Source organism: the organism of the source record quoted next, unplaced genomic scaffold, assembly GCF_019419815.1.
Source record: "Pyrus x bretschneideri cultivar Hongxiangsu unplaced genomic scaffold, Pyrus_bretschneideri_v1 Contig71, whole genome shotgun sequence".
NCBI classification, from domain to species: domain Eukaryota; kingdom Viridiplantae; phylum Streptophyta; class Magnoliopsida; order Rosales; family Rosaceae; genus Pyrus; species Pyrus x bretschneideri.
This window is the reverse complement of record NW_025999811.1, coordinates 1,355,214-1,372,747: the sequence shown is the minus strand read 5'-3', so window position 1 is coordinate 1,372,747 and position 17,534 is coordinate 1,355,214. Positions and strand designations below refer to the sequence as shown.

The following is a 17,534-nucleotide window of genomic DNA, read 5'->3' as shown; positions in this document are numbered from 1 at the left end:
TACATTAATAACCTCATTTATTAATTATATTTTGATTTTTTTTTAATTATTTCTCTTTTTCTTCCTAATTTTTAATGTATTAATTTTATTTTATTTTCATTTTCATTTCATTTATCGTAATATATTTTGTTGTAAACATTTAGATAAACTAATTTTTGTTATACAATATATTTCGATGTACTTTTTCTTCTTCATTTAGGTACGTTAAATTTATTATAATATATTTCGGTGCATATATTTATGTACACACATTTCAGTACATACATTTCGATACAAATATTTAGGTACATTAATTTAGTATAATATATTTCAGTACTAACATTTCGCTATATACATTTCGGTACACACATTTAGGTACATTAATTTAATATAATACATTTTGGTACTAACATTTAAATACGTTAGTTCAATATAATACATTTCGGTACTAACATAATGTGTCTTTCAAGTTTGAAGAATGTTAAACAAAATTAATAAATTCAAAAACTCTTTTTTGGTCAAAAAATAAATTAAATTTGTATATTAATAAATTTAAATATTTAATGGGAGACATTAAATAAAATGCACATTAATTATTTTGAAGTAAGGACACATGAAGAGATTATAATCAATATGTAATCTAACACAAAAAAAAAAACCCCTTAAATTGAGGTATTCTATTTTAATGAGTACAATTGACACACCCCGACTGAAATCAAGGCGTGCTGGCTGTCACGTGAGGGTGACGTAGTCATGTGCACAGTGCGGAAGCAAAATAATAAAAACAATTACGAATAAATAAAAACCAAACTACTAAATAAGCTAGTTAAAGTAACCCACTAGTGCGAGACTAAGTGTGATAAACATAATCAGAGCACAAAAAGCCTAAGTGCAGTCTAGAAGAACGAATACTAATTACAGAACACCCAAAGGTGATCCTACATTTGTGTTGTTCTGTCAGAACCACCGTCAAGTCCTCGGGAGCCACCAAAGCGCTTCTAACTAGGAGCTGGAGGGACGCAAAACAGAAAGTGTGAGTGGGCAAAAAACAAAGCTTTTCAAAATCATTTCATTCTCAAAAGTTCTAACCCCTCTCCGTAAAACCTGTATAATTTCCCAGAAAAGTAGGATATATAAATATATCACAACCATGCTCAGAGTAGCAACATTCACAAATATGTATGTATGTAAGCCATGCCAACTAACTCAGCACATGATGTAAGTAACCTAGGTAATGTCAATCAATGTAGAAAATATGTTAGCCGGAGTCACCTAATGTGACCTGTACGGCTGAATCTAGAGCTCAAATCCATAACTCAATCACTACACTTGCACACGAGTCGGAACCACTTAAAGTGGTCTGTACGACAGGATTGGGTGTAAATAAATACACTTAAGTGCTATGATCACATGAAGACTGTGCGAATAATCGTGGGTCACCTACGAGTCGGAATCACCTAAACTGGTTTGTACAACAGGACTGTGCACCTAACTTGGATCCAAGATGAGGGTGTGGTGCGGGAGGTGAACATCACGTGAAGGACTGTGCCCTACTCTGGGCAGGAGCACTAACATCGGGGTGCTGGTTTACGAGCTCTCAATGCATCTCACATAACCACTAATTTACAACCATAATCTATAAACTTACCTAGCACTTACATGTGCGTCCGCAACACCAATAAAAAATATATGCAACTACTAATGCATAATTAAAATAGGCAAAGACTATGCATGACATTTAAAACATATAAACATTCAATTTCATTTTCTGGGAAAAACCACAAGTATTAGGTATATACGGAAAACCAAAAGCCCACTCACTGGTATGTGGAAGGGTCGTAACCCCGAAGCCTTGAGTGACTGCGCTCGTCCTCAGGATAAGTCTCACCTATATGCGAAACAACTATAAAAACGTCAATTTAAAGCACATAGCCAAAACTAGGTAATAACTTCTCATACAATGCTCAAATGGGGTGTTTAGATATACCAACGTGATTTACTCAACCTCACGAACATCCCCATATTTTTAAAATAATTTTCTGACCTCCCACGCGCCGGCTATGGACTGGCACGTGCCTGGCACACGTGTGGTAACCCTAACGGCGTTAGGGAATATTCCGTCCAAAAATGGAATATACTGTTATATATACCTGACACCGTTAGTAACGCCGTTAATATATTCCGTCAAAGTTGACGGAATATTCCTTGTCTTCTCCGGTGAGTCTCGTCGACCGCCGCCGTCTGCAACTTGAATTCTCGCCAGAAACTGGAAAATTTTCAAAACTTCATATCTTCTTCATTTCTCAACCAAATTCCATGAAATTGGTACCAAAATGAAGCTTACAACAAGTAGAACAAAACCTTACCACTTTCAAGCCCTGAAATTCACGGAATCTCGCCGGAGAAACCTCGCAAAATCCGGCCAACCTTAGAACTTGCTTTCCCGACGTCCACTTTCACCCAACGAAACACTTCGAGCTTCCTGAGGACCTCACTAAGCTTCTTAAAAGCTTCAAATTCCCTAATAATCAATATATTTCACGTGCGCATGAACAGTGACAAAATCAGAGGTTTATGGTTCGACATGAAATCGAAGGATTCCTTACCTGAATTTGGTATGATTGAACTCGTATGGTCCTCACGAACATAAAGGTATCATTTTCCACTTCGATTCGTCACGTTTGCAAGGGTTTTGAGTCCCGTCCGTACAAGTGAGAAGGAGAGAGAGTCACGGGGGAAAGGAAAGGGATGGGTATGTGTGTGTGTGTGTGTCTTGTAGAGTCAACCCCCCAAAAACAATTAAACAACACCCCAAAATGACAAATACCCACCAAGGGCAAAATCGTCATTTCACACCTACGGTACAAATAATTCAGGACGGGCCTGTCACAACGATATTCTATTTTAATGAGTACAAAATTTGTTTAGCAACGATAATAAATATGGTACGCATTTACATATAAATATTATGATGACTAAAGCAATGATGATTAACACACCCCGACCGAAGTCGAGACGTGCTGGCCATCACGTAAGGGTGACATAGCCAAGTGCGCAACATAAGTGATGATAGTAATAGGTAAATGCGAATAAATAAAAACCAACCTAAGCAAATTTAACTAGTGATAATAAATAAGTGCGTGAAAGTGATCAAGTACCAAATACAAGAATTCAGAGCATAGGCAATCCACAGTGCAGTCAAACCAACTAAGTTCTAATTATACAAAACAGGAAGAAGATCCCTGCACTTATTTAGTAGATTGTTAGAACCGTCAAGAAGTCCTTGTGAGCCACCAAGATTTACAACTACCTAGGACCTGGATGGGTGCAAAACAGAAGGGTGAGTGGTAAACAACAAAACGTTTGAAAACACATTTATCTTTTCTGAACATAATAAACCCTCACTGTAAAACCCGTATAGTTTTCAGAAAAAATACTACGTATATACATACGAATACCAATGAACAAGGCCCGTAAAAACTGGAGTATGCCATGTCATAACGTTTCTGCACTAAAAGATGTAAGCCAGGTGAAATCAGTATAAAGTAATATGCCAGTCGGAGTCACCTAATGTGACATGTACGACTGGACCCATAGCTCATCAGTATATGCTAGCACATGAGTCGAAACCACCTATTATGGTATGTACGACAGGGCTGGATGTAAATATGTACACTCAAGTGCTACGATTACGTGAAGGCTGTGCGAATAATCGCGGCTCACCTACGAGTCAGAACCACTTATTGTGGTCTGTACGATAGGGCTGGCACCAAACTTGGATCCACGATGAGCGTGCGGTGCGGGAGGTGAACATCACATGAAGGACTGTGCCCTGACCTTGAGCGGAAGCACTAACATCGAGGTGTAGCAGCGATGAACTCTAAATGCATCTATGCATAACGATGTGCAATGCAACCAATACCATCACAATATACTCACATGAAGCTTACCTGAGCCTCCGTATCATCAAACAATATAATTCACGATTTATAATATTGCAATACTTAAAATGTAACTCATTATCGACATGGCATTTAAAGCATAAATCATTCTTTTTAAATGTTCTAAAAACCACAATATATATATATAAAGCAAATGCCCACTCACTGATAAGTAGCAGGATCGTAGCCCCCCAATCTCGCTTATCCACGCTTGTCATCGGGGTACGTTTCACCTATATGTGAAATAACTAATTTTACTTTAATTTTAAAGCACATTCACAAACCCTAAGAATAAATTCTCATACGTTGCTCAAATGAGGTGTTTGAATATACCAAAATGATCTACTCGACAACACGAACACCTCCATATTTTTAGAAAAAATTTTGGATGTCAGACGTGCTGGCCACGCGTAGGCATGTTGTGAGATCCCACATCACCGAGGGGAGTGGATCCTCTAAGCCTTATATGTATATTCTCATCTCTACTTAGCATGAGGCCTTTTGGGAGCTCACTGGCTTCGAGTTCCATCAGAACGCCGAAGTTAAGCGAGTTTGCGCGAGAGCAATCCCATGATGGGTGACCCAGTGGGAAGTTCTCGTGTGAATTCCCAAAAACAAAACCGTGAGGGTGTGGTCAGGGTCCAAAGCAGACAATATCGTGCTACGGTGGAGTCGAGCCTAGGATGTGGTGGGTGCCCAGGCCGAGATGTAACACACTTGCCTGGCACGTTGACGAAACTGTTAACGACTTTAGGGAATATTCCGTTAAAATTATCTGATGCTGTTAGAATATTCCATTAACTTTAACGGAATATGCTTATTCTTCTCCTGTGACTAGCCGGAGTCAGCCGCCGGCTGCCATCTGGTTCGCTGGTTTCTAGAAAATTTTAAAACTCTTATATCTAACTCGTTTTTCAACCAAAATCCATGAAATTTATATGGATTTGAAGCTCTTGAGGAATAGAACAAGTTCATACCTCTTGAAAGTTCAAAATCAAACGGGAAAAGGCCTGAAAATCCCTCGAAAGAACCAGCCAAAACTGAAACTTCTCGAACTCACTTGTTCCGACGTCAACTCCTTCCTAAACTTACTCTAGAGTCCTTAGGGAGTTACGTGGAGGTTTCCCGATTCCCTAAGTCTCAAAAACCGAGTCAGAGCTCACGAGTCACCAACTCAAAGTTCACCAAATTGAAGAACAAATGGTATAACAGTGATCGTGAAGTTGAGGGGAGTTTGATGGTAAACTTCACAAGTTCGATCCGTAAGAGTTTAAGGTGTAAGTGAGCTGGGGATGTCTTGGGTGCAAGAAGAAGAAAGAGGAAGTCTCAGAATGAGAGAGAAAGAGGGTACGCGTGCTTGTGTGTGTGGGATCTGATTGGGTAGAAAAGGGAAAGGTATTTTAATTGGCCCAAAAGGAAAAAAAAAATACAAAAACAAAATCTGATTTGACCAAGGAAATAGGAACCCATATAATTGGTCCACAATTTATCCATTTACGCACCTAAATAATCGTAACTTTTTTGATACGAATCTGATTCAGCCCTAACTCACATCAACACGCTCGTGACGTTGAGTATGATCTAATTACGATAACGAGGAAGATTATTTAAAACTGTATATGTACATCCACTTCACTAAGCCACCGAGGGCATAACCGTCATCTTACATACTCAGGGAGAAAATTATAATTAAAATTGGGACGGGTCGTCACAATGATACTCAGTAATTATTACTCTATTAATTATCATCAGTAATTAAATTTTGTACTCATTGCAATAGAATACAAGTCGTTTTAACCTTTTTCTATTCCAAGAATCTTTTAATTTCTCCCTAATATATGTGATTTTTCTTCCAAATTATGTTCTATAGGGCTTGAATTTTAGTTGTTTCGTTGCCAAAATCATCTAAACTACATATTAACATAATTTCTTTTGTCAACTGAAAGAGTGTGAAAAGACAGTTTAATCTTTTATCACAAAAAAATTTAACGGGCCTTAATGTAATTTTGCACTAATCAATTTTTACTTTTTTAACCCATATATGATCCTAGCATATCTATACTATTAAAAATGAAAAATAAAAATCGCTCTCCCACTAAAACTTGTGTAGGGCTTGGTTTGCCATTGAATTTCGCTGAGTGACACTATAATCTACTCAAAACTCACAACGTGACAAGTCTTAAATATAAGCTTATATCATTTTTTATATTTAAAATTCTCATAATTATATTTTTTTTACTAATTAATATATACCATGGATTAATCTAATGTTTCCTCTTTTTTTTTTGTTTTTTCCTTCTTTTCCCCTTTTTTTCTTTTACAAATTTCCCTCCACTCTATATTTTGCCGTGGGTCTTCACTCTCTCCCAATTTCATATTCCGTATTCCTCTGTTTCATAAAAATTCATAGGGAAAAAGAACATTGTACTTTGCAGAAAACCGAACGAGCTAGAAAGGAGACAAAGTTATAGGTTATGGCTTTTCTTGACACTGCAAAGTCTGCAAATTACAAACTGAAAGTTAATGATTAAATTTTGTCATTTCTTCTTACTATTGATGCCATTATAAAGTTTCAGACCTTACTTTTTTTAACAGAAATTCAAATGACTAAATCTATATACGAGCTGTTCAACGCACTGAGCATGATAAATTAGCAAAGCTATCTGGCCCAAAAAAAAAAAAAAAAAAAAAAAAAAAAGAATTAGCAAACCATGTGTAGAATTACATCTGGAATTTATAATCGAATGACTGAGTCTATTTAGAATTTGCATGCTTTCACACCACCACCCCACAAACCTAAAAACAATGTTCTCTTCTAAGGCTACTAAAACTTTTATCTCATACGAAAGGCTGAAGAATAATAATATTAGAATATGTGTAAAAATAATTTTGGGGTGTATTCATATTTTTATTTATTTTTTAAAATTTTTATAAGGCTCAAATAGTCATTCATACAAGAGTATAAAAGTTATTTAATAATAATTTTTTTATGTGGCATGTATTCAACAATATCTTGAGTGTTAATAAAACAACAAAAAAAAAAAGGGAACTTTAGATTGATTCATGGTATATATTAATTAGTAGGAAAAAATAATTAGGAGAATTTTAAATATAAAAGAATGATAAAATATTACATTTGAGACTTATTACGTGACGAGTTTTGAGTGGATTGTAATACCACTCATCGAAATCCAGTGGCAAGCTAAGCCCCGCACAAGTTATTCTCCACTCTCATGTTCTCTCTCCCCACCTCTTTCCCGTTTTGAAAACGAAAAGAAAAATGTTACACACAACCCTTACCTGCGTTGTCGAGAACTGTTTTTTGAACGTGGCGGTGCTGCACTGGTTGGCGACCGAGGCGGGGCGTTGGATGTTGATGCGATGTGGTTTTGAGGGCGTTGATGTGGTTGCTGGTTGGCTAAGGATTTGGGTGTTGGTCGTGGGTTGGCTAGGGTTTATAGGGCTAGTGCGACTGTTCTGGAAAATTTGAAGAAGAGTTTTTATTTTTTTTTCTACTTTTAAGGAGGGTTGGAGGGTAGGAGTATAAGATGGTTGGAGTGCGCGTAACATCACTCTTGATCAAATGAAATGTACAAATACACCCCTTATATGCCGTGAAGTTTGTGAGTTACCTAATTGAATCCCATCCAATCCTAGCGCAAACGAGGTTTTACAATTTTATTATTGGTCGCAAATAAATGCAAGTTTGTTGCCTATTCTGAAACTAGGAAATAATAGGTGTCTTTTTTTTTTTTAAAGGGAAAGAATATTATTAGATTCGAATTGAAATGTTTACGTCAGAAGTTAAAGTGTTAAACAACCATTTTGTCTTAAAATAGTCCCATTCATAAGAGCCTCCCTCCCATAAGACGAAAGCTGCTATTACAAATACAAGGAGCAAAAATGACATCCACTGACCTCAGCCAATGCTTCACATATTGAATATCAAGAAGGAGTGCTTCAATTGCAACATTTGGTTGAGCCTTGCCGTTAATCATATCCACAAGTCCTCTAAAATCTCATTCAATCTAAACTGCATCAAACCCCATATCAATACAAGCTAACAAAGCCGCCCACACCAATTCCACCTCTGCCATTAGACTAGATTCACATAGGAAATTTCCCACTCCCTCCGCCCCCTAAAACATACCTGTGAAATTCCGTACCACCCATTTATACCCTCTTCGTCCGGATTCCCTTAACCACATAAAAAATAAGTGTACCATCCACACATTTTATTTTTATTTTTTTACATACTTTTTGTTTATTTTTGTCTTTTAATCCTCTTCAACTTGTTTAATTCAACGGTCGAAAATTAAGAATATATAGAAGATAAAAAAGCAAAATGTAGATAAGCACTGTCCAAAGAATAAGGTAAAGAAAATTATAACAAAGTTTGTTGGTTGTTTGGGAGAGAAATGAAGTAGAAGAAAACGCGTTAAGTGAGTAACCAGAAAATGACAGTGACTAAAACAATGGATAGGGAGATAATAATCAGACTCATCACTACCACCCAATGCAGAAACAGCCCTCGCACCACGCGACGACATTTCCTCCCTCCCTCTTCCCCCCACCATCCCTCTTACCATTTTAAACCCTAAACTCCTCCTCCCTCCCTCTCTCTCTAAGATTCGCCTTCTTCTCTCTCTAGATTTTTCATCCATCTAGATCGCTTTCAGGTACGAATTCTCGAGTTTTTTTTTTTTTTTTTTTTTGAATTCTTTTTCGTAGAGTTTGAATTGCATTTCTGACTTATTGCTTATCATTCTCAAAAATTTTGATGATGGATATAACCAAATTACAACTACATTTGATCCGGATACGATAGCAAATGTGAAATTAAATAAAATTAGGTTAAAAATTTTAATTTTCAACATCGTTTGTTTCTTTTTTTCTGTTGAAGAATTTTCACCTAATCTCGTTTATTTGATTGTTCAATGTTTTATCAGCTTGGACGAAATTTCTGTAGTATATTATATTCTGCGGTCGAAATTCAGAAAATTAATAGTTTTTTTTTTTTAAGGTTTATTTTTAGCTACGCTCTGGAACTCGATTTTATTAACTGAAAAGTCACCACTTTATTACCTGAAACTCAAAATTTGGTCTAGTTTAACTTGTAAACTCTCTCTCTTTCTAAAACTCAAAAGTAGCCTCTAACATGTGCCAATGAATTTGATTATAACTCTTCACTAACATTCAACAATAAAAAAATATTAAGTTTAAAAGAAGAAATTAAGAATTGGATTTTTTTTTTTGGGATGCTGTGCTTGAGTTGCTGAGATGGAATAAATAAATAAATAAATTGATTAGCCTAGTGCATTCAAATCAAACTCACATAACGGAATTCACAAAATTAAGGTGATGTGGAGAAAATTTTGAGTTTTATAGAGTAAAATGACGATTTTTGAGTTTTAGAGGGCAAAATAGCATCAAAATCGAGTTTTAGGGGCAAAGTAGAGTGGATTTTGAGTTTCAGGGACGGGAAGTAAAGTAGCGAGTTTTGAGTTACAGGGAAAAGTGAGATTAAAATCGAGTTCCAAGCGGTGTAGCTAAAGTAAAGCCTTTTTAATATAGTTTGACTATTACTATCAACACTTCTGTTTAAATTTTTGAGCAAATTGAGGTGAATGTTAAATGATATGTATACGGCATACCCAATAATTGTAATAGCTGGTTTTAGCTTATTGAGCTGTCTTACAAAGAACTATGGACCTACTTGAGAACTGAATTGAATATATCACCATGTAAATGTTAAGACGATTGCTACGAATGAGTTTTGGAGATAGCATACTTCTTTGTGCCAACAAAATAGTCTACAACCTTTCCGGTTCACCATTCTTTTACCTAAATAATTGAATTGTCACTGTATTTATGAGAGTATTAATGCTAGGATATATTTGTTTTTGTTCTGAGAGACTGAAACGCTGTCTCTGATTAAACTGAGTCTATTTCTCTTGTTTGATTCGGTTGCAATGTGCAGATATATTGTAGATGCATTGTGATTTGTGAGTTAGTTTCATTGCGCATTGGTTGATGACTTGAAAATAACTAGTATGCTGCTGCAGCTTGTATTTGCAGGGTGGTGTGAAGACGTTATTTTGGGGATGGAGGATGGGAAAGAGCAATGGGTGGATGAGGGGTCTGAAAAATCTTCCCCAGAGGAGGTTGTGATTATACTTTGGTTTTCCAAGATGCTTAATACTTGTTATTGTAAAGAACCTTATGGAGAAATACGTACAAAATTGTTTGTATCAAAATCTTTGTGCTGCTATAGAGGATTGACCCAAGTTTGTTTTTCTAGGAGGAAGTTATAAAGAAAAAGTATGGTGGAATCATTCCAAAAAAACCACCGCTAATTTCAAAGGTGATATTTGAATTTGATAATGCTCAGATCTTACGTCCTGTTGTTCGAATTATATGCTAGCTGTACTGTTTTTCGTCTTAAGACTTTTTCTATTGATCTCAGGACCATGAACGCGCTTATTTTGATTCTGCTGACTGGGCACTTGGAAAGGTAGCCTTCCCAACACTAACATTACCCTCCAGTTGCAACAGTAGGAAACAATTATTTTGTTAATGATTTCATATCATTTGATGCTTTTTGGATGATAACAGCAAGGTGTTGAAAAGCCAAAAGGACCACTTGAAGCCCTTCGGCCAAAGTTACAGGTATTTCCCATTTTCTGTCGTGGTTGTGTCCACCTTATCATTCTTATTTGGCTTTCGTAGATGTTTAGGTGAGAGTTTTTGGTCCTGTTGAACCATGTTTTGTGGTAAGTTAAAAACTCCGTATTTAATAATCTACATGCTGCGATGTCAACTAGTTGACGGCTATTTACTGATTTTGGCACTAGAAGCAGATGAAGTTACTTTAGTATTATTGGTAGTTAGGTAGCTTTGGTTGAATACAATGTTGTTCTGAAGTCTTGATTAGGCCACAGTATCAGGCTTTTAGATGAGATGGCAAACTTGTATGCGCTCACCACAAGACAACGATGTTCTAAAATTCATGATATATTGTTTGGAGTGTGATGTAACGGAAGAATATCATTCTCTTTGATAAGTATTGCATATAAATGGCACCATGCCAAGTAGTTGCATCTTAAGTATAATCTTGCTGGAGCATGATGCTAGAGTTGGAAGAAATCCTTTATGTTTTCGGATTCGATACATCAATGTTCATATTTTTATATTCGTGTCAATCTGCTCTACCTCCTCCCCTCCTACCCTCTTATGCATTAGCGGTTTCAAGGAGTAAAAATGAGATAATTTAGACATTCCATGGTTCTCCTTGGTTATTTTATTGCTGCTTTAATACTCTTTTTTGTTTCGTGCTTCAGCCCACACAGCAGCAAACACGATACAGAAAGTCTCCTTGTGCTCCGGCAGATGGTGAAGGTATGCTAAACATTAGAAGTCCAGAAAGCCATTTCCGTTAATTAATTATTCTTTCCATATTGTTTCTTTGAAAATTTAGAAGGGAAAGAAAGAAAAAAGCCATTTACGTTGTTATACTACTTTACGTAGATGAAGGAAGTCCCGCTTCTGAGGATACAACTGCCAACGAATGACGGAGCTTTTGGTGTTTTGATCTTGTGAGAACCTCAGACTGTTATTGTGATACCTAATATTGTACTGGGTAATATTCTGTTCCTGACAACAAACTTGGTGAAGATGATGTGATCATAGCTATAAAACATGCATTGCACCAACGTTACTCCCGTTGAAACTAAACCATAACTTCTGGCGTTCCAAGTTTTGATGCGGGACGTTATTGCTTTTCTTATTAACATGGTTGTATACAACTAGTGATTTAAGGCAGATTTCCTCTTTACAGATATGCATTTTGCTGTGAAGTGATTTTTACACCGCTTTCACCCACATGCACCCCCTTTCTTCTAGCTTTAGTATTGAGTTGACCGAAGCAGAATTAACGGACATAACCAAACAGAAGAGTGCAAGAGGACAAAAGGGGAGCGAAGGTCGCTTCCGATTTATTGTTTCAGTATAATTTTCATAGCTCTAAGCATGCGGACAAGGTGTTAAGCAAATATGGATAGAGGCAAATTCCTCTTTTCCCAATTGACACTGGCCGCTGGGTGAATATAAAACATACCTCTCATCTAAAAAAATTAGGATTTTTATCACAAATGATCCTTGAAATTGACCCTCACCATCAAGAAGATCCTTGAAATTAAAAATCAATTAATGTAGTCGATGAAAATAGGTGTCGCAAATAAATGTTGTTCTGTCACAATTTTGTTAAAAATTCTGATAAATGTTGATGTGGCACATAAATTGGTCCCACAAGATTTACGGTTTTTTTTTTAATTTTTTGTTTGTTTATGTTTTAATTTTTTTTTTATCACAAATGGTCTCTGAAATTGACCTACACCATCAAAATGGTCCTTGAAATTGACTCATACCATTAAGATGATCGCTTAAATTGAAAATTGATCAATGTAGTTTTTGAAAATAAGTGTCGCAAATCAATATGATATTTCCGCCAGAATTCTGTAAAAAAATTTGTTATGTGTTGATGTGTGTTTAATAATTAATTAAAAAAGTGCACAATGGAATTTTTTTTTATAGTAGGACCTACTCTGAAGAAATATCACTTCCATAATTTCTCAAAGGCACAAGGCTTAACCAAGGCCTAAAAAGGGGTGTGGAAATAGTTTTTAACCAACAATAGACGCACCTCGGTAATAACCTCATTATCTCAAGGCAAATATTGCCGATCTTTGCATCACCAGACCACCAGAGAAGCGCCGAACAGGTTCTCCAAGATTAAGGTTGTGAGGATGTTGATCGCCTAAATGTTAATGGTGATGTCCCATAAGTTGTTGTCAATCGGCCAAGCCGTCACCAAAGGTGATCTCGATCCAGGTTCAATTCAGTGAAGGTGTCAAAGTGTGTAAAGATGGGTGTATTGAGATTTTTTTTAGAGAATAGAGAGTGAAGGAGGTAGAGAAATGTGGACTGGGATCGAAAGTGATTGCAGAACTAGGTTTTTGGGTTGACAAATTTTTTTATTAACTATTAAATTATTAAGCCTAATTGTAATTTTTTAAATTTAATTAGACTTGTGTGAGTCATATATGTCACATCAGCATATAACAAAAATTTTCACATAATTGTGACGAAATGACTACATTGATTTGAGGCACTTACTTGCTGGATTATATTGATCAATTTTCCATTTCAATGACCATTTTGATGTTTGAGGTTAATTTTAGGGACCATTTTGATGTCACAGTTCAATTTCAATGAACATTTGTGAGAAAAATAACTTATAGGACCTATTTATGTGTCACATCAGTACTTAAAAGATTTTTTAAAAGAATCTGATAGAATGATCACATTGATTTGCGACACCTATTTTCAAGAATTACGTTAATTGATTTTTAATTTCAAATATTATCTTGATAGTCAGAGTCAATTTCATTGATAATTTGTGATAAAAATTCAAAAAATTATTTATGACTTCCTACATTCAAACTTTTTAATCAAAAAAAAAAAAAAAAGAAAAAGAATATGATTCAAGTAGGTAATAGGTCTCTACATATTGAGAGATTTGTCAACTTGCTGAGCATGGTTCGGTGCATTGAGTGTAGGATTGGTTGGAACTTACAAAAAAAAAAAAAAGTTTACAATCAACTGTATTATACTATTGAGACACTTGACGGAATAACATTTTGCGTATTATGTTATATTTCTGGCATATTAAAAATTTGTTCTACGTATTGGCCCACTACAAATTCATAGTCATAGCAGGCTATCATGTCCAACATCACACCCATCTACATCATATCTCAATTATCCTTTGGGATTTTTAGATTTTAATTATCCTTGGGTCCATTGTCAGGGATGATGAATGTCTTGTCAAAAGAAAAAGCGGAGGATAACGTGGGAAAAGGATTTCACTAGATCTTCTTTGAAGGAATTCGGAAGATCAAGCAATTATAACATTTCATTGTACATTGTGTGATTAGTTTTTGTTAGACATTATTTATATTTAATTTTGAATTTTAAATTTTTAAATAATTTCTAACCGTATGATATACGATAAACGACTGTAATTATTTGATCTTCCAGATCCCCACAAAAAGGATCTTACGAGGATCATTTTCCGATAATATGAATGTTTTCTATTTTCTTTACTTTCCTGCCATTTTCTCTTTGATGAAATTTGAAATTTGAGAGCTCCATCGTAGATGAATGCCCAAATAAAATGCATAAGTACGTAAAGAGATTACGAGGAGTAATTTTTGTAATTAAGTCAACCGGAAAATTGAGCAAAACGCCAAGAAACTAGCAGTCCTAGAGGAATTCGGAGTAAGATTTTCTCTCATTCTATTCCTATCCTTTTTCCTTCTTTCTTCTCACACATTATTTTTTATCTTATTATCTTTATAAAAAAATCAATATAACATACTTTTTGATTTATTATCTCTAAAAAAAATTCAATATAAAATAGTGATATGGTTTAACCATAATTATTCAAATAGGAGAAGAGGAAAATAAAGAAAGATTAGGACGGAAAAAAACCCTCTGAAGAATTCTAAGGTGCAAGAAGAATAGAAAGTACGAAAATAGGAGTAAAGTATAACAAAAAGACGTAGGGGTGGAAAGCAAAGATCTATCTTGTAGGGTATAAACAGAATATAAAAAAAAAAAAGAAAAGAAAATTGGGTAAACTGTTCTAATTTAGAAACTGCATGTTTTAAAATTCATCTAGAAATGTTTTTAAAATGATTGAAAACGCTTTTAATAATTTTTTTTTTGGAATTAATCTCTAATAAAAATGCAAGTGAATCTTGTAAAAACACTTAAAAGTGTTTCCATCAAGAAACATCAGTTATGTGATTCTTATAGAAAACACTTGCTTTTAGAACCTACAAACATTTTCGAAAAAAACGTTTTCAGTCATTTTAAAAACACTTTCAGTCAGCTATTAGTCATTGTGGTTATGACAAAACCAATTTCGGTCGAAGTATTGCTACACTTACCACATTCTTTTATGATATTTGTACAACCCTTCTAATAGGTAGAGTCCATCAATACATATCATATCATCTCTATTAAAAAAGTGATATAAGTGTGATATGGAAAATGTGTTAAAAGTAACATTTTTTGTCTTTGTAGTGGTATTTTCAAATTAAAGAATTGGAATAACGTGTTCTACAATAATAAAATAAAAAGTGCATGACAGATCAACAGAACATGAATTGCTAAGAGAGAGAGGAGAGGCTTGGCATAAAATATAGAGAAATGAACAAATTTGGGATATTATTACTCATTATCCTCAAAAACTAGGCTAACCAGAAAATAAACAATTAATTAAAAAGGGTTTGGATGTGGTGCTAAACAAATTAAAGATGGAAATCAAAACATGGATGGATGGATCTATTTGGCTTTGGACTTGGAAATGAGCTCACGGGCATCAGACTGGGTTGGAAGAGCTGGAATGGCACCCTTTTGAGTTGTACAGATAGCTCCACAAGCATTTGCAAAACTCAGAGCCTCCTTCAATTTTGCTTCGTCCTGTATATATTTATGTAGGAAATAATTAAGTTAATTAAAATTTTAAAACACAGAAAATAGAAACCAAAAATTAAGAAGTGTCTAGTTTGGGACTGAATGTACTTACCTCAAAGATGGACATATCATTGGCCATGGAAAGCAAAAATGAACCAACAAAAGAATCACCGGCGCCGGTTGTGTCCACGGCTTTAACTGAGAAGCCGGCCACCTTTCCTTTGAATTTCTGCACGTATATATCATGACATGATCAATAATTTACATTTTCTCTCATATATATATATATATAGTCGTTATCTGCAAGTGTATGTAGTTGTGAAAGATATGAGAAGAAGTTGGTTTAGGGTATGAACGTACCTTAGTGTAATATCTGCAGCCCTTCTCACCATCAGTGACCACGAGCAGTTTGAGGTTGTCATGCCACAGGGACAGAACCACATCTTCTTTCTCAGAATCTCCTTGCGTCAGGAAGTTCACCTCGTCGTCGCTCACCTATATGCATATCCATATAGGTATATACTAATTAATCATCAAAAACGCAAACAACTCTACGTATATTCATACGTATCTAGCTACCAATATCTCAGATACATATTTATATATATCATCACAGTGAACTAATCTTATACAGAAAGAAATCGATATGAGTATACATAACATTGATCGGATCAGATACATAGATATACATACATATATATATATATATCATCATAGTGTATTAATCTTATACAGAAAGAAATCGATATGAGTATATGTAACATAGATCGGATCAGATACATACATACATACATACATACATATATATATATATCATCATCATCATAGTGTATTAATCTTGTACAGAAGAAATCGATATGAGTATATATGTGTTTAGTGTTGGTACCTTGATGAAATCAGCCTGATTCCATATGCTCTTGATCTCCTGCCTAGCAGCATCAGCAGAGGGCCAGAGGGGCAACCTGACGTTGGGATCGTAGGAAAGCAAAACGCCAGCTTCCTTAGCGGCTTTCATGGCTGCCATATGAGCCGATCTGCATGGCTCGGCTATGAGGCTTATGGATCCGTAGTGGAATATCTTAGCCTGCTTGATAAGACCCATGTTTAGCTCCGAATCCTTGAGTAGCATATCAGCACTGGGGTTCCGGTAAAACATGAACTCCCTTTCACCGTCGTTCTTCAAGGTCACGAACGCCAACGCTGTTCTGGCATGCTTATCCACGCACACTCCCTCTGCGTTCACCCCGTTCTTCTTCAATATGTTGATCAGCATGTGTCCGAACTCGTCATCTCCAACCTAAATCAATCATGAACCAAGAAATTAAAACAAAATTAATTAATTGATTGATTTCTAAATCATAAAATTAAATAAAATATCAGATGGACGGGTCGGTCTAGTTTCTATTACCTTGCCAACGAAAGCCGATTTACCACCAAGCTTGGTGATGGCACAAGCCACATTGGCAGGTGCACCGCCGGCGGCCTTGAGGAACCCCGTGGACTCGGCCAACGAAACTCCGGCCGTGTCTGGCACAAAGTCGATGAGCATCTCCCCAAACGCTACAATTAGTGGACTCTCTGAATTCGCCATCGTCAACTCACTCTCTCTAACTCTTGCAATTGAGATCACTTTATCGATCTATGAAACGCTGCTTCTGTGAAACAGATCAAATTAATTATTAAATTGTCAATGTCCAACCCTTTATATAGAGTTCAATCAGCGTCGGTCAGCCATCCATGTTCCGATATAACTCTAACTGACATCAGTTTGTTGCGTTTCCGAAACCGAAACAAAATAGGCAAACTACTTTATGCATATGTTAGTACGTATAAATTCTAGCAAAAATCAAACGGCTGATATTAATGAAAGATTTCACTATTGTCCGTCTGATTGCCACACAAGCACACAGATATATATATATATATATATATATATATATATATATATCCAATTATCGGTATCAATGTTGATTTGGATTTGAAAGACTAATCTAATTGAGATATGATCTATTGTGTTTTTTCATGACAAGATAAGTTGATCTTATCGTCTGTAATTTATCCAATTATTCCCTT

General features: G+C 35.6%; 2 protein-coding genes across 4 annotated transcripts; one reads left to right on the top strand and one right to left on the bottom strand.

The window, feature by feature from the left end:
• The first annotated feature begins 8,433 nt into the window (after positions 1-8,433).
• Positions 8,434-11,760, top strand: LOC103959886. 3 transcript variants are annotated; one of them, XM_048574338.1, is made up of 7 exons: positions 8,434-8,599; positions 9,901-10,084; positions 10,222-10,284; positions 10,387-10,434; positions 10,536-10,589; positions 11,261-11,318; positions 11,448-11,760. In XM_048574338.1, the coding sequence occupies exons 2-7, from the start codon at positions 9,974-9,976 to the stop codon at positions 11,489-11,491; spliced, it is 378 nt and encodes a 125-aa protein (XP_048430295.1). In that variant the 5' UTR covers positions 8,434-8,599; positions 9,901-9,973; the 3' UTR covers positions 11,492-11,760. The 3 variants fall into 3 exon arrangements, with proteins under 3 accessions (XP_048430295.1, XP_048430296.1, XP_009370535.2); XM_048574339.1 differs by having other exon boundaries at positions 8,435-8,599; positions 9,999-10,084; XM_009372260.3 differs by having other exon boundaries at positions 8,436-8,599; positions 9,986-10,084.
• A 3,410-nt stretch (positions 11,761-15,170) lies between these two features.
• Positions 15,171-17,207, bottom strand: LOC103959887 (probable fructokinase-5). Its single transcript, XM_009372261.3, has 5 exons — positions 16,870-17,207; positions 16,348-16,758; positions 15,822-15,956; positions 15,574-15,690; positions 15,171-15,467 (listed from the first exon to the last, which is right to left on the bottom strand). Exons 1-5 carry the CDS (start codon positions 17,050-17,052, stop codon positions 15,330-15,332), a joined length of 984 nt encoding a protein of 327 aa, XP_009370536.1. The 5' UTR covers positions 17,053-17,207; the 3' UTR covers positions 15,171-15,329.
• Positions 17,208-17,534: the final 327 nt, after the last annotated feature.